This window comes from Moschus berezovskii, chromosome 6 (genome assembly GCF_049115385.1).
Source record: "Moschus berezovskii isolate FMDL1 chromosome 6, NW_MosBer_1.0, whole genome shotgun sequence".
Taxonomy (NCBI): domain Eukaryota; kingdom Metazoa; phylum Chordata; class Mammalia; order Artiodactyla; family Moschidae; genus Moschus; species Moschus berezovskii.
The window spans coordinates 103,768,564-103,793,309 of record NC_142465.1 but is presented as its reverse complement, the minus strand read 5'-3'; the positions used below and the strand labels follow the sequence as shown (position 1 = coordinate 103,793,309).

Below are 24,746 nucleotides of genomic sequence, written 5' to 3'. Positions count from 1 at the left end.
TACATTGTACACATATGTAAAATTTATCTGAATATGATTGCTATTCTTAAATTTTATTGTGAGCATATTTGCCTAAGAATATTGCTAATTATTCTCCGATAATCATGAAGTAAGTGATCATGATGGATAAAATCTATCTCAAATATACATCCTCATGTTGATTCAGAATTGAAAGTCATTACATTCCAAATCATTGGAGCCTCAAACAGTAAAATGTAAACACATTGTGGTACCAATTAGAGTGAAAAATAGCCATAATTTCCTGAGATAAGTTGTCAGTTCTATAAAATTCATAAATATACATAATTTTTTCAGCAGAAAAGTGGTAGTATAGACTATGTAAGTGAAATACGCGTCGCTACATAATCCTGAGGCATTTCACATAATATTTGTAAAATTAGATTGCTTATCTGAAATATATTGGTTAATGGTATGGTAAACTTAGATCTGTCTTACATCTTTCATAAACACATGCATACACACTTTTTAAAAAAGATTAGGTAAAGGACTTTTCTAAGTAAACCTTTAGACATTACTCACTTATATACATACTTAAAACAGCAATAGAAGGTATAAAACATTATAGACTTCATCCCTTAATTTTATGCTAAAAGACATACGTTTCCACCTATTTCTTCTTCAGCCAGCATCTTGGGTGCCACAGAAATGACAGAAAGGCTTGGGTTAATTTTCTGTTTCCCCAGATCAAGATATATGAATGGATTGAAGGACACATGATTAAAAGAACATCATAAAACATTTGGACCAATTCTTTCTGCAGCTCATTAGAATTCCAAACTGATAAAATTAGAGCCAGAATGTAAATAGCAAACAGGAAAAGAAAGGAGATGACAGTTTGCATGGCTTTTATGTGGACCTTGGTGCTGGGATCTTGGGATCCTTTACCGTTGAGCTGCATCTTCCTGAGATGTTTCCACAGGGAAAAGATTAGCAGCAGAAAAGATGTCAGAGACATAGTGAAGGGTATGAAGTTTGTTAGTGTGAACAGAGTCACATTTGAAAGGTGTAAAATGTCCCTTAGTTTGGTCTTCTGAGTGATATTTCCTTCATATTCATTTGTCTGAAAAGCCTCATGTATGCTTAACACTGCAACTTGAAAAAACAAGAATAATGAAGTCCCCAACATCATCATGAGAACTACACTTTTAACTCTCCACTTCAGGTGAAGAAAAATTAGGCTGGAGAAATTGGCTATCTTCAACAAATAAAATATACTGAGGCTAGTAGCAAGCCAGTTACTAAAATGGTTGCTTACTATCCAGGCAACATGAATAAAAAGTTTTACTTTTGAATTATATAGAGTTGAATTATACAAAAGTACATACCAATGTATTAACATTGCCCAGAGCATAACAATTCTGCAGAATGCCAGAGCAGTGAGAATCCCATCAGCTAAGGAGATCTTCAGTCTCTTGATCCAGTCATTGCAGTTCACCAGTGCTATGAGGCCACTGGCAAAATTTCCCAGAACAAATTCTGTCATTAATAGAATGGAAACAATGTTTGATATAAACATTATCATATCTTAAAAAAATCCAAGTCTAATGTCACTTTTGTGATTCCTTCAATATTCTGACCTTAAATTCTTTGTGCAGCTGGTTTGGATGTGCAGTGAAGTTCCTGTTTCTTATAAATTCTTTGATGAATATCAAGCAGGAAAGTATCAGGAAATAATATTGGAAGAGCTCATTGCTGTCTGGATGAAAAACATTGCTATTTCCTAATATTTCAAATTGACTCTATTCATACTCTCTGTGGCCTTGCAATGGGATGGATTACTTCTTAACTGATGTTGAAGTAAAATATGAATTCTGATTTGCTAGCATGCAAATAAGGACTTATCATTGTGCAAATTTCTCCTGTCTAACCTCTCCATAATTTGTATTCATCAACTTTGGTTGTTAGTGAGGAAAATTTTAAAACCCAGTATGTAGTATATTCAATGAAAGCCTAAACCATTAGATGAAGCTCGGTCATAACTACATTCAACATCACTAGGATCTTGAGGTTATGTGTAATGCAAAACAGACACCTAATATAGTGAAAGAAACTGTCTTTTCCTAGATGGAATCAGGTACGTTTTGTAAATTTTAAATGGGGAGTTAAGGGTGAACATGGGAAGCTGAATAAGTGGGCAATATTGGACAACTGCTATTACTTTCAGTCACCCGGGGACTGAATCCTATTCCTGAAGCCATGCACTATGAGATCTATCTCTCATTTTAGGAAACTAAACTGAAATACTTGCCCAGTATGCCTGGAAATTACAAAAGCCGCCACTTCAAACAAAGAAAAATAGGATGGGAAAAGTAGCTATCTTCAAGAAACAGAAGATGTTGAGGCAGATTTCAAACCAGACACTCAAGTGGTTGACCACAATGCAAAACAAAATTTTAAGTTTTCCAGCTTGACCAAAGTTATATAGATCTGAACACTATAGAAATTAATCCATCAGTACTATGAGAGTCCCTTGGACTGCAAGGAGATCCAACCAGTCCATTCTAAAGGAGATCAGTCCTGGGTGTTCATTGGAAGGACTGATGTTGAAGCTGAAACTCCAATACTTTGGCCACCTCATGCGACGAATTGACTCACTGGAAAATACTCTGACGCTCGGAGAGATTGGGGGCGGTAGGAGACGGGGATGACAGAGAATGAGATGGCTGGGTGGCATCACCGACTCGATGAACATGAGTTTGAGTGAACTCCAGGAGATGGACAGGGAGGCCTGGCGTGCTGTGATTCATGGGGTCACAAAGAGTTGGACACGACTGAGTGACTGAACTGAACACATTTTAAACTAAAATAAATTTAATTGATAAATATGCTCATTTTGACTTAAATTTTTCTTTTGATTAGGCTAAGACAATGTTAATCTTTAGGAAATTACTTAGATATTGTCCAAAATACATTTATCAGTTCAGTTCAGTCTCTCAGTCGTGTCCGTACCTTGTGACCCCATGAATCGCAGCATGCTAGTGTCCATCACCAAATCCTGGAATTCACTCAAACTCATGTCCATCGAGTCGGTGATGCCATCCAACCATCTCATCCTCTGTCATCCCCTTCTCCTCCTGTCCCCAATCCCTCCCAGCATCAGGGTCTTTTCCAGTGAGTCAACTCTTCGCATCAGGTGGCCAAAGTATTGGAGTTTTAGTTTTAGCATCAGTCCTTCCAATGAACACCCAGGACTGATCTCTTTTAGGATGGACTGGTTGGATCTCCTTGCAGTCCAAGGGACTCTCAAGAGTCTTCTCCAGCACCACAGTTCAAAAGCATCAATTCTTCGGTGATCAGCTTTCTTCACAGTCCAACTCTCACATCCATACATTACCATTGGAAAAACCATAGCCTTAACTAGATGGAACTTTGATGGCAAAATAATATCTCTGTTTTTAACATGCTATCTAGGTTGGTGATAACTTTCCTTCCAAGGAGTAAGCGTCTTTTAATTTCATGGCTGCAGTCAGCATCCACAGTGATTTTGGAGCCCCTCAAAATAAAGTCTTATAAGCATCACTAAATGACATAGTTCATGATGATGAGGATGACAGCAGTGAAATGAAAGTACTCTGATAGATGTGATATCCAGTTTTCAAAGTGGCAAAACTCACTGTCACAGATGAACACTAGCCAATCTTCCCTATTAGGTACTTAAATCATTCTCAGCATCAGAGCTAGCATGAAAGAGCATCTTTACCCACTACGTCATCAAGAACAATGTCAAACTGACATTCTCTAATGATTTACTTGCTGTTTTTTTCCTTTACTTACATTCTGACTATTATGGCTAAATTACCTCAAACAGTACTTTGCTTTTATTGAATTTTCATATGGAAATGAAGATACATATACAATAATACACTATATAATCGTCTTTCATATTTTAATACCATCATTAGCAAGCTAAGTTCTCTCACCTGCTTATTTATATTTTTAGCTACTGTGATTAAATCTAGGCAATTTATTAAGCAGTCAAAGTACAACAACATATTCACAAACATTTTCAAACATTCCACTGAATGTGTATTGAGTTTTAACAAACTTACCTTCCTATGTATTTTTTCTCTAACAAGGAACTAAAAACTTTGTAACAACAAAATTGTTATTTAATTTTAAGATAAACTATCATATTTTTTATATCTAGTTTTAGTTCATAGGATATTCACTAGTTGTGCTATCAAAATGTGTGTGTGTGTCTGTGTGTGTTCAGTCATGTCCAACGTTTTGCAACACATAGGCTGTAGCCCATCAGGCTCCTCTGTCCATGGGATTTTCCAGGCAAGAATATGGGAGTGGGTTGCCATTCCTTACTCCAGGGGATCTTCCCAACCCAGGGATTGAACCCATGTCTCTTGTGTCTCCTTCATTGGCAGGCAGATTCTTTACCACTAGCACCATCTGGGAGTGAGTGGATATTTGAAAATAAAAGTGTTGAGGAAAACTAAGATATTTTGAATTTGAGATTTTAGTGGGAGGTGGAAGGAAGTTTCAAGAAGGAGAGAACACATATATACCTATGGCTGATTCATGCTGATGCATGGCAGAAACCAACACAATATTGTAGAGCAATTATGCTTCAATTAAAAATAAATAATTTTTTTAAAAAGCACAAATGATGTGGATTTATAATTCTTGTATCGTGTCTTCTTTTTTTCTATTAATTAAAATTATTTTTAAATTTTAACTCGGGCTTCATACTACCATAACCCTGTATTTCTCTTTATTCAACATGAACTCTAATTACAGTGGTATCTATGAGCATGTGTGGTTTCAGGTTAATATTATTTTTAATAATTTCTTTTTCTGCTTTCTACACATATTCATTATTGTAAAACATAATACCTATAGAAATGAAAAGAAAACACAAATGCATAGGAATCAAAAAATTATAGTGTTAATACCCCTTTTACATTTGACTCATAATACAGAATTTTGCCAGATATCTAGAACCTCCCCCATACATTCCTTTCTATCGATACCATTTCTCTTCTCGCTCACTCCATCCTCCCTACCCTCCCAATTGTTACAATAATCACTAATTTGTTTTACTTCAGAGTTTTGGCACTAATGTAATGCTCCAAAAACTATACAGTCGATTTATCTTTTAATTTTGTATGTCTGGAATTCCAGCGAATTTTTTAATCTTGATATTTCTCCTCAATTTCTAATCTATATAACACTAATTTGTTGATTTTTTGTTATATAAATTCTATTAACATCATGTAGCTCTACTTTTTATTTCATTGCTGTATAGCATTCTTTTATACCAGTATTCTATTATATCCATCTTACCAATGATGGACATCCAGGTGACATCTTAATTCTAGTTACTCAGAGCAATAGTGACAGGGACATGCCTATATATGTATCCTGATACACAGTACAAACATTCTCTAAGGTACAAAATTTCTATTATATATTACATGTATTAATATTTCATTATATAGTTTTTTCCTAACTGAGTATAGTAACGCTACAGCATTAAAAACAAGTCATGATTATTTTTTTCTTCTTCACCCCTATCATGGAAGTGTTAGTCACTCAGTCGTATCTGACTCTTTGTGACCCCATGGGTCACATGGCGACTGGGGCCACCAGGCTTCTCTGTCCATGGAATTCTCCAGCCAAGAATACTGGAGTGGGTTGCCATTTCCTTCTCCAGGTGATTTTCTGGACCCAGGAATCAAACGTGGGTCTCTCTGCATTGCAGATAGATTCTTTACTGTCTGAGTTACCAGGGAAGCTCACCCCTATCACAGCACTTTATTTTCCCCTAAGGTTTTAGCTTACTTATAAAAATCTAATATTCTTCAGTGAAATTTATTACACACATATGTAATATACAAAAAATCTGTTTATTACTTTTGAATTTAAGGTGGTTCTCCTTTCCTAACAACATTTCTAATTATTCTCTATTGACTATGAAGTAAAAATTCATGATGAAATAATATCTATCCCAAACATACATCAGTTCAGTTCACTTCAATCGCTCAGTCGTGTCCGACTCTTTGTGACTCCAAGGACTGCAGCACACCAGGCTTCCCTGTTTGTCACCAACTCCCAGAGCTTACTCAGACTTATATCCATTGAGTTGGTGATGCCATTCAACCATCTCATCCTCTGTCATCCCCTTCTCCTCCTGCCTTCAATCTTTCCCAACATCAGGGTCTTTTCAAATGAGTCAGCTCTTCCCATTAGGTGACCAAACTATTAGTTTCAGCTTCAGCATCAGTCCTTCCAGTGAATATTCAGGACTTATTTTCTTTAGGATGGACTGGTTGGATATCCTTGAAGTCCAAGGGACTCTCAAGAGTCTTCAACACCACAGTTCAAAAACATCAATTCTTCAGTGCTCAGCTTTCTTCACAGTCCAACTCTCACATCCATACATTCTCAGTGTGTAATTTAAAATTCAGAGTTATCACCATCCAAACAACGGATATATGTGAAAAACACAATGCTTCATCATCCTGATAAATTGCACAATATTTTATAAAATTATATTGCTTACCTGAAAAATCTTAGTTAATGGTAAAGTAATCACCATTTTCTTAAACACACACACATATACACTTTTTGTGATAAGCTTAGGTGAAAAACTTTTCTAGGTAAACCTGTGGGCATTACTCAGTGACATACAGAATTAAGAAATGAGTAGAAAGTATAAAAACGTTACAGACTCCATCCATTCATTTTTTGCTAGAAGACACATGATGCCCACCTATTTCCTATCTTTCAGCCAGCATCCCAGCTGCCACAGAAACAACAGAAAGGCCTGTGTTAACTTTCTGTTTCCCCAAATCAGGATAAATGAGTGGACTGAAGGATAGATGACTTCAACTGTTGGGAAAAGCAAAATAAATGGTTCCTCATGTAACTTTTTAGGACTCCAGATTGATATGATAAGAACCAGGAAGTAAAAGGCAAATAGCAAGAGAAAGGAGACGACAGCATGCATGGCTTTTATATGGACCTTGCTACTGGGATCTTGGAATCCTTTGCCGTTGAGCTGCATCTTCCTGACATGTTTCTGCAGGGAAAAGATTAGTAGCAGAAAAGATGTCAAGGACATAGTAAAGGGTATAAGGTTTCCTAGAATGAACAGAGTCACATGTGTAAGCCATAAAATATCCCTCAGTTTGGTCTTCTGTGTGAAGTTTCCTTCATATTCACTTCTCTGTATAGTCCCACTTATGCTTATAACTGCAACTTGTGAAACCAAAATGAGTGAAGTTCCCAGAAGCATCATGAGAACTACACTTTTGACTCTCAACTTCAGGTGAAGAAAAGTTAGGCTGGAGAAATTGGCTATCTTCAACAAATAAAATATACTGAGGCTAGTAGCAAGCCAGGTGCTATAATGATTGCTTATTGTCCAGGCAACTTGAACAATAGTTCTTACTTTCAAACTATATAAAGCTGGATTAAACAAAATTAAATACCAATGTATTAACATTACACAGAGCAAAACAATTCTAGAGACTGCCATAGCAGTGACAATCCCATCAGTTGAGGAGATCTTTTGTCTCTTGACCCAGTCAATGCAGTTCACCAGTGCTATGAAGCCATTGGCAAAATTTCCCAGAACAAATTGTATTATTCCTAGGATGGAAAAAATGGTCGATAGTAGAGTTATCATGTCTAGGGAAAAAAAGCCAAGTCTAATATCACTGTACTGATTCCTTCAATATTCTGACCTTAAATTCTTTGTGCAGCTGATTTCGGGATGTGCAGTGAAGTTCTTGGTTCTTTTAACTTCGGTGACCAATGTCAAGCAGGAAAGTACCAGCATTGGTAAATGAAAGAGCTCAGTGCTGTCTTGATGTAATAATTGCTATTACGAACTGAACTGAACTGAACAGCTCATATTGACTCCTCTTCATGCACTCTGTATCCTTGCACTCACATTTGTGGGATGGGTTATCTCTTACCTGATGTTGAAATGAAATAAGAATTCTCATTTGCCAGCATGCAAATAAGGACATATTGCATTGCAACTTTTCCCTGTTTAACCTCCCCATAATTTGTGTTCAACAAATTTAGTTCTTGGTGAGTAAAAGTTTAAAATCCAATACACATGCCAGATTTACAAAGAAAGACTTCATGATTTCCTTATCAAAAACATCTAAGATTTTCTTGCGGACCCCAGGAAAACCAATACACCATAAAAATTGATTGCTGATAACCAATGCAAAAACAAGACCAGGAGCTGCCTGTGGCTCAGATAATGAACTACTTATTGCCAAATTCAGACTTAAATTGAAGAAAGTAGGGAAAACCACTAGACCATTCAGGTATGACCTAAATCAAATCCCTACCAGTTATACAGCGAAAGTGAGAATAGATTCAAGGGATTAGATCAGGTAGACAGTGCCTGAAGAACTAAGGACGGAGGTTCATGCCATTGTACAAGAGGTAGTGATCAAGAAAAGAAAAAGAAATGCAAAAAGGCAAAATGGTTGTCTGAGAAGGCCTTACAAATAACTGAGAAAAGAAAGGACACAAAAGACAAAAGAGAAAAGGAAAGATATACCCATTTGAATGCAGAATTCCAAGGAATAGCAAGGAGAAATAAAAAAGCCTTCATCAGTGATCAATACAAAGAATTAGAGGAAAACAATAGAATGGGAAGGACTAGAGATCTCTTCAAGAAAATAAGAGATACCAGGGAAAAATTTCATGCAAAGATGGGCTCAATAAAGGATAGAAATGGTGTGGACCTAACAGAAGCAGAAGATACTAAAAAGAGGTGGCAACAATACACAGGAGAACTATACAAAAAAGATCTTCATGACCCAGATAATCACGATGGTGTGACCACTCACCTGGAGCCAGACATCCTGGAAAGTGAAGTCAAGTGGGCCTCAGGAAGTATTACTATGAACAAAGCTAGTGGAGGTGATGGAATTTTAGTTGAGCTATTTCAAATCCTGAAAGATGATGCTGTGAAAGTGCTACACTCAATATGACAGCAAATTTGGAAAACTCAGCAGTGGCCACAGGACTGGAAAAAGTCAGTTTTCATTTCATTCCCAAAGAAAGGCAATGCCAAAGAATGCTCAAACTACTTCACAATTGCACTCATCTCACACGCTAGCAAAATGATGCTCAAGATTCTCCAAGCCAGGCTTCAACAGTAAGTGAACCGTGAACTTCCAGATGTTCAAACTAGATTTAGAAAAGGCAGAGGAACCACAGATCAAATTGTCAACATCCACTGGATCATCAAAAAAGTGAAAGTGTTCTAGAAAAACATCTATTTCTGCTTTATTGACTATGCCATAGCCTTTGAATATATGGATCACAACAAACTGTGGAAAATTCTTCAAGAGATTGGAATACCAGATAACCTGACCTGCCTCCTGAGAAATCTGTATGGAGGTCAGGAAGCAACAGTTAGAACTGGACATGGAACAACAGACTGATTCCAAATTGGGAAAGCAGTACGTCAAGGTTGTATATCGTCACCCTGCTTATTTAACTTATATGCAGAGCATATCATGAGAAATGCTAGGCTGGATGAAGCACAAGCTGGAATCAAGATTGCCAGGAGAAATATCAATAACCTCGGATATGCAGATGACACCACCATTATGGCAGAAAGCGAAGAAGAACTAAAGAGCCTCTTGATGAAAGTGTAAGAGAAGAGTGAAAAAGTTGGCTTAAGCTCAACATTCAGAAAGCTAAGATCAGCTCTTGGTCTTGTTTTTGCTGACCATATACAGCTTCTCCATCTTTGGCTGCAAGGAATATAATCAATCTGATTTTGATGTTGAGTATCTGGTGATCTCCACGTGTAGAGTCGTCTCTTGTGTTGTTGGAAGAGGGTGTTTGCTATGACCAATGGGTTCTCTTTGTAAAACTCTGTTAGCCTTTGCCCTGCTTCATTTTGTACTCTGAGTCCAAACTTGCCCATTACTCCAGGTATCTCTTAGCTTCCTACTTTTGCATTCTAGTCCCCTATGATGCAAAGGATATTTTTTTTTTTTTATGTGTTAATTCTAGAAGGTCTTGTAGGTCTTCATAGAACCGTTCAACTTCAGCTTCTTTGGCATTAATGGTTGGGGCATAGATTTGGATTACTCTGCTATTGAATGGTTTGCCTTGGAAACAAAGAGATCATTTTCTTGCTTTTGAGATTGCACCCAAGTACTGCATTTCAGACTCTTCTGTTGACTATGAAGGATACTTAATTTTTCCTAAGGAATTCTTATCCATATTAATATATATAATTGTCATCTGAATTAAATTCACCAGATCTGGTCCATTTTTGTTCATTGATTTCTAAAATGTCGATGATCACTCTTGCCACCTCCTGTTTAACCACTTGCAATTTACCTTGATTTATGGACCTAACATTCCAGGTTCCTATATAATCTTGTTCTTTACAGCATTGGACTTTAGTTTCATCACCAGACATATCCACAACTGGGTATTGTTTTTGCTTTTCTCAGCCTCTTCATTCCTTCTGGAGCTATTTCTCCACTCTGGTAGCACACAGATGTGGAAAAATCTCCACAGTAAATTACCCACAGTTGAATGAATCTGGCCACAGCCAAGCAGAAAAGGATGAAATCCACTGATGAGACACTCCCATTCTTGACCCACCTGATACAGTTTACAGTTTACCAGCCCAGTGAGCCCATTTCTCAGCACTCCTAAGACAAATTGCCATTGCCAGAAAGATCCTTAATTCCAATTGACTTTTTGATGAAATTGTGATATTGTGCTTCACTGAAAACTTTATGATCAAACAACTGCAGACTGAAATCCATTTGTGATGCCTTCTTTAAAGTGTTCATCATAATTCCAGAAAGTACAGCCAAAATTCTGCTTTGATATAGTTTCAGATCTTCACTAAAACAGTAGCTTATTCTACTTATATTGAAATTTCAGTGTTAAACCAAATAATTCTGTTAACAGATATAAAGCTTCATGAATATCTTTCTTATGACTTACACTCAGTTACGATATAATTTCCAGAGTAAACATTAATGATATCCACTTATCCTTGACACCAGTGCAGTTTTCCATATCTGAAAATGACTAAAAAAATGAAGTCAGTATGTAAACATGCAAAAATAAGACAAACTGGTTTCCACTAATTTGTATTTTTGTCTCCTCTGAGCCATATGGGCTGTGTGCGTGCTAAGTCACCTCAGTTGTGTCCAACTCTTTGCAAACTAATGGACTGTGGACCACCAGGTTCCTCTGTTCATGGGATTCTCCAGGCAAGAATACTGGAGTGGGATGCCATCTCCTCCTCCAGGGGATTTTTCTGACTCAGGGATTGAACCCGCATCTCTTATGTCTCCTGCATTGGCAGATGGATTCTTTACCACTAGCACCACCTGGGAAGCCCTGTGAATGGCATATTTGAATGCAAATATTTTAGATTTTGAATAATAATTGCTAGAAAAAATTATATAACTCAGTCTTTATTTGTCACTCATCAGTAAGATCCTTCTACCTAAAAAGTATTTTGTTGATTTAAGTTCATTTACAGAAATAATGTGGTGGTTCAAACAGTAAAGAAACCACCTGCAATGTGGGAGACCTGGATTCAGTTCCTGGGTCAGGAAGATTCCCTGGAGAAGGAAATGGCAACCTACTCCAATATTCTTGCCTGGGAAGTCCCACTGACAGAGGAGGCTGGTGAGCTACAGTCCATGGGGTCACAAAGAGTCAGACACAACTGAGTGATAACATACACACACACACACATAGAAATAATGTAAGGAAGTTATTTATAGTTCAAATTTCACACCCAAGTGCCAGGAAATATAGCTAGAAATATTAGTACAGAATATCATAGTAGTTAACTCAAAAACTGTAAGCAAGTTAGGCTGGAAATATACATTAGGAGGCTACAAGTACTATAGTGCAGAGTCAATTATGACTTTATGAAGATATAAATATGAAGTGTGAACTTGAATCCTTTGGAATTTATGAAGAAATAGAAAAAACTCAAGATTGATGTAAGGGTGTGTGCATGTTATCAAAATGATATGAAGAAGATACATCATGTTTCTAAAGGGAGGAACTTCTTTTACAAGCAATTTGTTGCTATTTCAAGGGAAATGTGACTAAAATGCTCTCCCTCTTCCATGTCCTCAATTCCATGTTCTCTTATTTGTGGGGCTAGAGAGTGAGCACATTTCTCAGCCTCCCTTACATTTGGTTGTGGCAAGGTGATCAAAACCTGAACAATGTTATTTAAGTGAAAATTGTGCAATATTTTAGGCCCATCCCCAATACTCTCCTCAGGGACGGTCCTCCCTATGTCTTTTTCTCCCAGTTTTCTTGAATGGAGAAAACTCCAAGCAATCATCCAAATCCACATGTTAAAGATGACCAACTTCTGGTCAGCCTGATTCCTTGTATAACTACCTAGAGAAGTGTGCTCAGACATATCAGTACCCTTAAAGAACAATATTAAATGTACACTGAATTTGAGTCACTTTATGCTTTGGAACCTATTTGTCTACTCTGTCTAATGCAGAAACTGGAATTGAGATTGTGTAGATTTGTGTATAAGGAAATGAATGTTGAGGAAACAGAACTAGGAAATCCATGTGACCTGCAGAGTTTGTGAAGAGTTTCATTTTCACTGGTTTCCAGATTTCATGTAGTTTTTTTCATCCAATTAATCATTAGAATATCTTTCATATAAACTCTCCTGTAGATTGATTTTTATGTCCTGGAAAGTTAGCATAGAACAGGATAAGCATGATCCTCACATGATGAGGCTTATGTTCCACGAAGCAGAGAGATGATTAAAAATAGTGAGTAATTCAGATGTGGAAATGATTTATCTTAACATTTAGATAATGTTGTTACAATATCATAATACCAAGAATTAATAGAGTCATAGAAATTCGTTGTTGAAGAAGGTTATACATTTATTTCCTATAGTGAAACTTGCTGTCAATCCTACTATATGTCAACACACTTTCTATTTCATCATTTTCCACAATATTATAATAAAACAGATCTTCAAGACATTTCCTATAATTATGACACAGACATCACAGATACCATTCTTATACATGCAGAAATATCATTAAATTAAGCACCCTAATTTTTTTTTACTATTCTTAGATTGAATGTATTTTTAAGATTGGGAAGACCTAAGTCTTTTGTCTGAAGTTTAAAATGAATTTTTAGGTAGCAAAATGGAGGAGAAGATTGACAATTCAGAGGCCCAATTTTGGTTTAGGGGAGAACTGAGCAATTTTTAAAAAATATTTATTTGGCTGCACCAGGTGTTCGTTGCAGCATACGGGATCTTCAGATCTTCCTTGAGCCATGTGAAATCTTTAGCTGTGGCTTGAGTGCTCTTAGTTGTGACAGGCTAGATGCAGTTCACTGACCAGGGATGGAACCCAGGCCCTCTGCTTCGGGATCACAGAGTCCTAGCCACTGGACCACTAGGGAAGTCCTGAAAACTGAGTAATTTGACACCAGATCTCAACTTGAAAAGAGGTCTTTTTAATTTGAAACCTCTAAGAAATAATTTTCCTAACTGCGTGTGAAATACAGCAGCTATGAAGACATCACGATTAATTTTTTCTTCTTCATCCTTACTGTAGTATTTTATTTTTTCTAAGTTATTTGACTACTAGTAAAAATCACATATTCTTCAGTACAGTTAATTATACACATATATAAAATTTAATCTAAAAATATTTGTTACATTTGAATTTTATTGCGGGTATCTTTGCTAAGCACATTGTGGTACTAATTTCAGTGGAAAATAGCAATAATGTCCTGAGATAAGCTCAATTCTTAAAAAGACATAAATAAAGGCTATAAATACTTCATTTGAAGATAATAGCGTAGAATATACTTGTGAAATACACATTGCTTCATAACTCTGAAATTATACATCATTTTGTAAAATTAGATTGTTTATCTGAAAAATATTGGTTAGTGGTATCATAATCATCAGTTTTATAGCATTCATAAACACACATATACTTTCCATCATAAGACTGAGTAAAAGATTTTGCATGTTAACCTTCGGAAATTACTCTGTTATATTCACATTAGAAAAAGCAGCAGAAAGTATAAAATTTTACAAACACCATCAGCTATATTTTGCTGGAAGACACATGATGTCCACCTATTTCTTTTCTCTCAGTCAGTACCTCAGTACCTGAGTCAGCTGCCACAGAAATGACAGAAATGCTTTTGTTAACTTCCAGTTTCCCCAAATCAAGATACATGAGCGGTTTGAAGGATAGAGGAATCCAAGAGCCTCAAAGAACAAAAAGACAGGTTCCTTCTGCTGCCTTTTAAAGCTCCAAATGGATCCCATTAGAGCCAGGAAATGAATGGCAAACAGCAAGAGAAAGGATATCACAGTTTGCATGGCTTTTATATGGACTTTGGTGCTAGGATCTGGGGATCCTTTACCACTGAGCTGCATCTTCTTGAGATATTTCCACAGGGAAACAATTAATAGCAGAAAACATGTCAGGGACATAGTAAAGGATATGAGGTTTCCTAGCATAAGCAGAGTCACACATGGAAGTCATAAACTGCCCCTCAGTATGGTCTTCTGAGGAGTGTTTCCTTGGTATTCATTTGTCTGGATAGCCTCATCGTCGCATATCACTGCAACATGAAAAACCAAGAAGAATGAAGTTCCCAGAAGTATTATGTGCACTACACTTTTAACTCTCCACTTCAAGTGAAGAAAAATTAGGCTGGTGAAGAAAAGTGGCTATCTTAGTATATACCGAGACTAGCAGCAAGCTAGGTGCTATAATGGTTGCTTACTATCCAGGCAATATGAACAATAATTCTTACTTTCTAAACTATATAGAACCAGATTCAACAGAACTAAATACCAATTCATTAACATTACCCAGAGCAAATCAGTTCTGCAGACTGCCAGAGCAGTGAGAATCCCATCAGCTGAGGAGATCTTTTGTCTCTTGACCCAGTCAATGCAGTTCACCAGTGCTATGAGGCCACTGGCAAAATTTCCCAGGACAAATTCTGTTAATACTGGGATGGCAAAAATGGTCAAGAGTAAAGTTATCATGTCTATAAAAAAAAACCCTAGTCTAATATCACGGCTGTTATTCCTTCAGTAATCTGACCTTAAATTCTTTAATTTAAATTCTTAAATCCAGCTGATTTCTGGATGGGCAGTGAAGTGCTTCTTTCTTTTAACTTCTGTGACCAATGTCAAGCAAGAAAGTACTAGCATATGCTAATGGAAGAGCTCGCTGCTATCTTGATGAAATAACTGCTGTTCCCTAACAGCCCAAACTGACTCCACTTTACGCACTCTGTGTTCTTGCCATGGGATAGATTACTTCATAATTTTCTTTAACAGAGAGGTGAAATGTCATTTGCCAGTATGCAAATAAGGACATATTGTGTTGCAACTTTTCCCTGTTTAACCTCTCCATAATCTGTACTTTACAAATTTAGTTGTTAGTGAGTAAAATTTTTAAAACCAACACATAGAATGTACAGAGAAAGCCTAAACTATTAGATGGAGCTCGATCATAACTAGAATCATCATCACAATGGATTTTTTTTCTAATACTGGATTTATGTAGAAAGAATTCAAGCTTTTCTTATCAAAACTATTCAAGAGTTTCTTGGGAACCCAAAGAAGACCAAAACACCCTATAGCTGGTTGCTGATAACTAGCACTTATATATAACTTTATTGCTTATAAGCCTATGAACACATTAACTCAACTAAACACACATCCATCTCACTGATGAAATTATTTTCCTATAATTTCCAAAACTGAAGTGAGTCGTGGGGAGGTCATCTGATTGTAATCCTTTTTCCCAGTAGGCTTTTCCTCCCACCATTTAAAGCTATTAAAAACAACTCTCATGCTTAGGTCTTTAATAAAGTTAATATATTAACTATTTAATATAGCTAATAAATAAACAATAAAAATATTTTATTTTTAATAAAATATTAATTTTGTCAATATTTCTTGGGCACTTCAAAAGAACGTGTGTTTTCCATTGAACATTCCAAACTTTTCCATATATGAATAATCAGTATCATTTTTCTCATTTAATTCATTTTTGACTGCTGAAATTTTTTAAAGAACAGATGTTGAAATCAGTTGTACTTTTGGATTCTCTTGTTTCAGTTTTATAGTAGAAGTTTTTAAGGAGAGGATCCTGGAGTCGGACAGACAGGATGGAAAATCCAGATTCCCTGCTACCAGTCTCTGATCTTTTACTCTGTTTTAAAACTACTGTCTGCTTCAGTATGCTGCTGCTGCTGCTAAGTCACTTCAGTCGTGTCCAACTCTGTGTGACCCCATAGATGGAAGGCCACCAGGCTTCCCCTTCCCTGGGATTCTCCAGGCAAGAACACTGGAGTGGGTTGCCATTTCCTTCTCCAATGTGTGAAAGTGAAAAGGGAAAGTGAAGTCGCTCAGTCGTGTCTGACCCTTAGCGACCCCACGGACTGCAGCCTACCAGGCTCCTCCATCCATGGGATTTTCTAGGCAAGAGTACTGGAGTATACTCATCAGCAAAACGCAGAAAATAATGATATCCTCTTCTAGAGATATTACTTATTCATTTGATCCTGTGTCATTTGATACTTCACACTTAACTTGTTAGAATTTCCCCTTATGAGTTGAAGATAGCAAGTGCAAAAAGGCACGATTCTCTCCTATGATGATCAGAATAAGGGGAATAAATTGCCAAATTACATTTTAAATTGATAAGAGAGCTGTGCAAGGAAAGAGGACAACTGAACTAAAATCTGGAGTGAGGAGACTTTCCAGGTAAAGAGATTATCTATATATTCAGGACAACCTCTATCAAATCCCACAAATCCTTGCAGAAAGCTGAAAAACTATTCTTAAAATGTATATGGAAATATAAAGCTCCCAGAAGAGACAAAGCAATTTTTTTTAAAAAAAGGAACATAATTAGACGATTGCAGTTCCTGATATCAAAGCTAACCACTAAAGGAAATCAATGAATATAATAGAGTGGTACTTTCATGAAAACAGACATATATAATAGTGAAGCACAATTGAGAATCCATCTTAACAATTACATTCACGGGCAATTGATTTCAAAAAAGGTGTCAAGGCAATCAAGGGAGAAATAGCCTTTATTTTTCCAATAAATGAAGCTAGGATTTCATTAGATACTCACATTCATAAAGATGCATTCATACCATTATTTCTTACCACATAAAGATTAAGCCTAAATTGATCTTAGACCTAACTACAAATGCTAAAACTACAAACTTTAGCAAAAAAAAAAAAAAAAAAATAGCAGAGAACTTTTGTAAACTTGAGTTAGACCTTTAGATATAACACCAAGAACATGATTCAGAAGATTCTAACCGATCAATTAGAATGCAACGAACTTGAAAACATACTCCCCATGTTTACTGCTTCCTGATTGTCATACCCTATATAATTCCCTCCACCTCTTACCATCAGTGTGGTGGCTCAGATGGTAAAGAATCTGCCTGCAGTGTGGGAGACCTGGGTTCAATCCCTGGGTTGGGAAGATCCCTTGGAGAAAGAACTGGCAACCCATTCCAGTATTCTTGAATGGAGAATCCCATGACAGAGGAGCCTGGCAGGATTGAGTTCATGGGATCACACTTAGTGACAAAACACACACACACACAATGTGAAACAGACCTGAGTCTTATAATTCTCTCCCCTTCAGTGTGACAAACACCTTCTAACCTGCAGTATTTGGCAAGCATGAAGGGATGTTGCACTTAACTTCAGCCGCTCGGTGGTGCCCGACTCTTTGCCACCACATAGACTGCAGCACGCCAGCCCTCCCTGCCCATCACCAACTCCCAGAGTTTGAGTCAGTGATGCCATGCAACCATCTCATCCTCTGTCAGCCCTTCTCCTCCTGCCCTTCAATCTTTCCCAGCATCAGGGTCTTTTCCAATGAGTCAGCTCTTCACATCAGGTGGTCAAAGTATTGGAGCTTCAGCTTCAACACCAGTACTTCCAATGAATAATCAGGACTGATTTTCTTTAGGATGGACTGGTTGGACCTCCTGGCAGTCAAAGAAACTCTCAAGAGTCTTTTCCAATCAGTTCAGTTCAGTTCAGTCGCTCAGTCGTGTCCGACTCTCCGCGACCCCATGAATCACAGCACGCCAGGCCTCCCTGTCCATCACCAACTCCCGGAGTTCACTCAAACTCATGTCCACAGAGTCGGTGATGCCATCCAGCCATCTCATTCTCGGTCTTCCCCTTCTCAACCCTTCCCAGCATCAGAGTCTTTTCCAGTGAGTCAACTCGTCGCATGAGGTGGCCAAAGTATTGCAGTTTCAGCTTTAGCATCAGTCCCTCCAATGAACATCCAGGATTGATCTCCTTTAGAATGGACTGGTTGGATCTCCTTGCAGTATAAGGGACTCTCAAGAGTCTTCTCCAACACCACAGTTCAAAAGCATCGATTCTTCGGCAATCAGCCTTCTTCACAGTCCAACTCTCACATCCATACATGACCACAGGAAAAACCATTGCCTTGACTAGACAGACCTTGGTTGGCAAAGTAATGTCTCTGCTTTTTAATATACTATCAAGGTTGGTCATAACTTTCCTTCCAAGGAGCAAGCGTCTTTTAATTTCATGTCTGCAATCAGCATCTGCAGTGATTTTGGAGCCCCAAAAAATAAAGTCTGACACTGTTTCCACTGTTTTTCCATCTGTTTCCCATACCACCGTTCAAAAGCATCAGTTCTTTGGTGCTCAGTTTTCTTTATAGTCCAACTCTCACATCCATGCATCACTAGTGGAAAAACCATAGTCTTGACTAGCTGGACCTTTGTTGACAAAGTAATGTCTCTGCTTTTTATTATGCTGTCTAGGTTGCTTATAACTTTTATTCCAAGAAGTAAGTGTCACTGCAGTCACCATCTGCAGTGATTTTGGAGCCCAAAAAAATAAATTCTGACACTGTTTCCACAATTTCTCCATCTATTTGCCATGAAGTGATGGGACCAGATGTCATGATCTTAGCTTTCTGAATGTTGAGCTTTAAGCCAACTTTTTTACTCTCCTCTTTCATTTTCATCAGAGACTCTTTAGTTCTTCTTCACTTTGTGCCATACGAGTGTTGTCATCTGCATATATGAGGTTATTGATATTTCTCCCGGCAATCTTGATTCCAGCTTGTGCTTCATCCAGCCCAGCATTTCTCATGATGTACTGTGCATATAAGTTAAATAAGCAAGGTGACAATATGCAGCCTTGATGTACTCCTTTTCCTATTTGGAAGCAGTCTGTTGTTCCATGTCCAGTTCTAACTGTTGCTTCCTGACCTGCATACAGGTTTCTCAAGAGGCAGGTCAGTTGGTCTGGTATTCCCACCTCTTTCAGAATTTTCCACAGTTTATTGTGATCCACACAGTCAAAGGCTTTGGCATAGTCAATGAAGCATAAATAGATGTTTTTCTGGAACTCTCTGGCTTTCTCCATGATCCAGCGGATGTTGGCAATTTGATCTCTCGTTCCTCTGCCTATCTAAAACCAGCTTGAACATCTGGAAGCTCACGGTTCACATATTGCTGAAGCCTGGCTTGGAGAATTTTGAACATTACTTTACTAGTGTGTGAGATGAGTACATTTGTGTGGTAGTTTGAGCATTCTTTGCCATTGCCTTTTTGGGATTAGAATGAAAACTGACCTTTTCCAGTCCTGTGGCCACTGCTGAGTTTTCCAAATTTGTTGACATATTGAATGCAGCACTTTCACAGCATCATCTTTCAAGATTTGAAATAGCTCAACTGGAATTCCATCACCTCCACTAGCTTTGTTCATAGTGATGCTTCCTAAGGCCCACTTGACTTCACATTCCAGGATGTCTGGCTCTAGGTTTGTGATCACACCGTTGTGATTATCTGGGTTGTGATCTTTTTTGTACAGTTCTGTGTATTCTTGCCACCTCTTCTTAATATCTTCTGCTTCTGTTAGGTCCATACCATTTCTGTCCTTTTTTGAGCCCATCTTTGCATGAAATGTTCCCTTAGTACCTCTTTCTTGAAGCGATCTCTAGTCTTTCCCATTCTGTTGTTTTCCTCTATTCCTTTGCATTGATCATTGAGGAAGGCTTTCTTATCTCTCCTTGCTAGTCTTTGGAACTCTGCATTCAAATGGGCATATCTTTCCTTTTCTCCTTTGCTTTTCACTTCTGTTCTTTCCACAGCTATTTGTAAGGCCTCCTCAGACAGACATTTTGCTTTTTTTTTCATTTCCTTTTCTTGGGGATGGTCTTGGTCCCTGTCTCCTGTACAATGTCATGAACCTCCGTCAATAGCTCATCAGGCACTCTATCTATCAGATCTAGTCCCTTAAATCTATTTCTCACTTCCACTGTATAATCATAAGGGATTTGATTGAGGTAATACCTGAATGGTCTGGTGGTTTTCCCCACTTTCTTCAATTAAGTCCTTTTATTGGCAATAAGGAGTTCATGATCTGAGCCACAGTCAGCTCCTGGTCTTGTTTTTGCTAACTGTATACAGCTTCTTCATCTTTGGCTGCAAAGTATATAATCAGTCTGATTTTGGTGTTGGCCATCTGGTGATATCCATGTGTAAAGTCTTCTCTTGTGTTGTTTGAAGAGGGTGTTTGTGCTGACCAGTGCATTCTGGTCAACTGCTATAATCAGTTGGCAAAACTCTATTAGCCTTTGCCCTGCTTCATTCTGTACTCCAAGGCCAAATTTGCCTGTTACTCCAGGTGTTTCTTGATTTCCTACTTTTGCATTAAAGTCCCCTATAAAGAAAAGGACATCTTTTTGGGTGTTCTAAAAGGTCTTGTAGGTCTTCATAGAACCATTCAACTTCAGCTTCTTCAGCATTACTGGTCGGGGCATAGCCTTGGATTATGGTGATGTTGAATGGTTTGCCTTGGAAAGGAACAAAGATCATTCTGTCATTTTTGAGATTGCATCCAAGTACTGCATTTCAGACTCTTTTGTTGACTACGGTAGCTAATCCATTTCTCCTAAGGGATTCCTGCCCACAGTAGTAGATATAATGGTCATCTGAGTTAAATTCACCCATTCCAGTCCATTTTAGTTCACTGATTCCTAGAATATAGACATTCACTCTTGCCATCTCCTATTTGACCACTTCCAATTTGCCTTGATTCATGGACCTAATATTTCAGGTTCTTAGGCAATATTGGTCTTTACAGCATTGGGCCTTGCTTCTATCACCAGTCACATCCACAACCAGGTGTTGTTTTTGCTTTGGTTCCATCCCTTCATTCTTTCTGAAGTTGTTTCTCCACTGATCTCCAGTAGCATATTGGGCACCCACTGACCTGAGGAGGTCATCTTTCAGTGTCCTATCTTTTTGCCTTTTCACACCACCCTTATGGCAGAAAGTGAAGAAGAACTAAAGAGTCTCTTGATGAAAGTGAAAAAGGAGAGTGAAAAAGTTGGCTTAAAGCTCAACATTCAGAAAACTAAGATCATGGCATCCAGTCCCATCACTTCATGGCAAATAGATGGGGAAACAGTTGCTTATTTTTTCTGGGCTCCAAAATCACTGCAGATGGTGATTGCAGCCATAAAATTAAAAGACATTTACTCCTTGGAAGGAAATTTATGACCAACCTAGACAGCATATTAAAAAGCAGAGACATTACTTTGCCAACAAATATCTGTCTAGTCAAAGTTACGGTTTTTCCAGTGGTCACATAGTTATGGTTTTCCAGTGAATGAGAGAGTTGGACTTTGAAGAAAGCTGAGCACTGAAGAATTGATGCTTTTGAACCGTGGTGTTCGAGAAGACTCTTGAGAGTCCCTTGGACTGCAAGGAGATCCAACCAGTCCATCCTAAAGGAGATCAGGCCTGGGTGTTCATTGGAAGGACTGATGTTGAAGCTGAAACTCCAATACTTTGGCCACCTGATGCGAAGAACTGACTCATCTGAAAAGACCCTGATGCTGGGAAAGATTGAGGGCAGGAGGAGAAGGGAACGACAGAGGATGAGATGGTTGGATGGCATCAACGACTCGATGGACGTGGGTTTGGGTGGACTCTGGGAGTTGGTGATGGACAGGGAGGCCTGGCATGCTGTGGTTCATGGGGTCACAAAGAGTTGGACACGACTGAGCAACTGAACTGAACTGAAGTGAATTGACTGTTCATGGTTTACTCAACATAGTGTAGAAAGTCCTAGCCGTAGCAATTAGGCAAGATAAATATAAAAAGTGCCCAAATATAAAAGGAAGTGGCAAAACTGTCTTTATTTGCAAATGGTATATGTTAAAAAAAAATCTAAAAACTCCACATACAAAGCCAAAACTGCTAGAACCAATAAATTCAGAAAACTTACAAGATACAAAATCAATATCCAAAATTCAGTTGCATTTCTATACAACAACAATGAAATATCAGAAAGAAAGATTAGAAAAACAATCTCATTTATAACTGCATCAAAAATAATAAAACACCTCAGAATAAATTTAACTAATCAGGTGAAAGATCTGTACACTGAAACCTGCAAGACATACAAAGAAACTGAAGAAGGTAAGAAAATAATAAGTAGAAAGCTATTCCATACTCATGGATTGGAAGAATTAATATTGTTAAAATATCCACACCACCCCAAGAGAGCTATAGATTGAATGTAAGCTCCATAAATATTATAATAGTTTAATTAAAATATTAACTACTGGTATAGAAATATTATTATAAATTCATAATTTAAAAATTATAAAATAATTCTTATGTATTTTTCACATAATAGAAAAACCACCAAAGACCGTGAACAGCTAAAGTAATCCTGAGAAAGAACAAAGCTGGGACCATCACACATCCTGGTTTCAAACTATAGTTCAAGCTTTAATAATCAGAACAGATGGTATTGACATAAAAATCAGACACATAGTTCAATGGAACAAAACAGACAGCCCCCAAAAAAACATAATTTGATGTTGCAGCTAATGATTTCCTTCTGTATGACATATATTTGATGCTTGAATGTACAGGCTTGATTCAGAAATTGCAGTTTTACTATGGGATCTAATCATTGGTATCAGCTATTACAATTGTTTTTCTTTTAACAAGTTTACTACCTACATAACAGTTTCTACTAAACTTCATTTCCTGATGTGATGCCTGCAGAAAGACTAAACTCAATTTGTTAGCCTGCAAACGTGAGACTTTCATCGAGTTGTAATTTTTCTCTCGTGTTTAGGTTTCGATCATTTGGATTCAATCCTTGCATACTAAATGTATTTCTTACATAATAGAACACTTACACGAGCAAATTCTTTAAAAAGGGAGTTGAGAATTTTCCAATGTGGTAATTTTCAGACCCGTTACAGCTTACCTTTAAACTTTCAAAGCAGCATGAAACTTAACAAGCCATTAAAAAGTAGAAAGTTGGCAATTTTAGGGTCAACAATAGGAATATAAGATTTAGAAAGGAAGGCCAAGTTAAAGGGTCAATGAAATATTGTCTTCAGAAATGGATTAATACATGTTCTTGTTGATAACTTACTTTTATGTGCTTACTTGGCAACAAGTGTGGATCAATCATTCAAGTCTAAGTATCAAGGGACAGAATAAAAACCACAATCACGTAAAATATTGATCCTATCGCACTCTCCACTGTCACTTTCATGTGACAGAAATCTTTCATCAGTTCTACAGTAATAAGGATAAGAGTTGGAGCTTAGTCACTACTCTTTTTTGCCTGTGTGTGCTTAATTGCTCAGTCCTGACTGCGACTCCATGGACTGTAGCCTGCCAGGCTCCTCCGTCCATGGGGATTCTCCAGACAAGAATACTGGAGTGGATTGCCATGCCCTTCTCCTGGGGATTTTCCCAACCCAGGGACTGAAACCAGTTCTCCCACATTGCAGATTCTTTACCATCTGAGCCACCAGGGAATCCCTATTCCTTTCCAGGACATCTGTTACTTATAATAGCCATTATAAGTAAATGGCTGTTATTTTCCTGGGGGTTTCAAATGGAAGACCTGGTTTATGGAATTAATCAAAGCTAGGGGTGAAGGGAATCACCACATCCTGGAATGTGAAGTCAAGTGGGCCTTAGAAAGCATCACTATGAACAAAGCTAGTGGAGGTGATGGAATTCCAGTTAAGCTATTTCAAATCCTGAAAGATGATGCTGTGATAGTGCTGCACTCAATATGCCAGCAAATTTGGAAAACTCAGCAGTGGCCACAGGACTGGAAAAGGTCAGTTTTCATTCCAATCCCAGAGAAAGGCAATGCCGAAGAATGCTCAAACTACTGCACAATTGCACTCATCTCACACGCTAATAAAGTAATGTTCAAAATTCTCCAAGCCAGGCTTCAGCAACATGTCAACCGTGAACTTCCAGATGTTCAAGTTGGTTTTAGAAAAGGCAGAGGAACCAGAGATCAAATTGTCAACATCCGCTGGATCATAAAAAAAGCAACAGAATTCCAGACAAACATCTATTTCTGCTTTATTGACTATGCAAAAGCCTTTGACTTTGTGGATCACAATAAACTGTGGAAAATTCTGAAAGAGATGGGAATACCAGACCACCTGACCTGCCTCCTGAGAAACCTGTATGCAGGTCAGGAAGCAACAGTTAGAACTGGACATGGAACAACAGACTGGTTCCAAATAGGAGAAGGAGTATGTCAAGGCTGTATATTGTCACCCTGCTTATTTAACTTATATGCAGAGTACATCATGAGAAACGCTGGGCTGGAGGAA

The 24,746-nt window shown here is 37.7% G+C and overlaps 2 protein-coding genes and 1 pseudogene across 2 annotated transcripts; all 3 read right to left on the bottom strand.

Moving 5' to 3' along the window:
* Positions 1 to 628: 628 nt before the first annotated feature.
* LOC129536274 (taste receptor type 2 member 30-like) lies at positions 629 to 1,543 on the bottom strand. The gene has a single exon (XM_055395096.2). The coding sequence runs from the start codon at positions 1,541 to 1,543 to the stop codon at positions 629 to 631; it is 915 nt and encodes a 304-aa protein (XP_055251071.2).
* Positions 1,544 to 6,523: 4,980 nt separating this feature from the next.
* On the bottom strand, positions 6,524 to 8,552 carry LOC129536273 (taste receptor type 2 member 31-like). The gene has a single exon (XM_055395094.2). It carries the CDS (start codon positions 7,661 to 7,663, stop codon positions 6,746 to 6,748), a length of 918 nt encoding a protein of 305 aa, XP_055251069.2. The 5' UTR covers positions 7,664 to 8,552; the 3' UTR covers positions 6,524 to 6,745.
* A 4,178-nt stretch (positions 8,553 to 12,730) lies between these two features.
* LOC129536275 (putative taste receptor type 2 member 33) lies at positions 12,731 to 15,558 on the bottom strand (annotated as a pseudogene).
* Positions 15,559 to 24,746: the final 9,188 nt, after the last annotated feature.

Coding starts and splice junctions, on each gene's coding strand:
- LOC129536274 (XM_055395096.2), bottom strand. CDS start 1,543: ATGATAATGTTTATATCAAACATTGTTTCCATTCTATTAATGACAGAA.
- LOC129536273 (XM_055395094.2), bottom strand. CDS start 7,663: ATGATAACTCTACTATCGACCATTTTTTCCATCCTAGGAATAATACAA.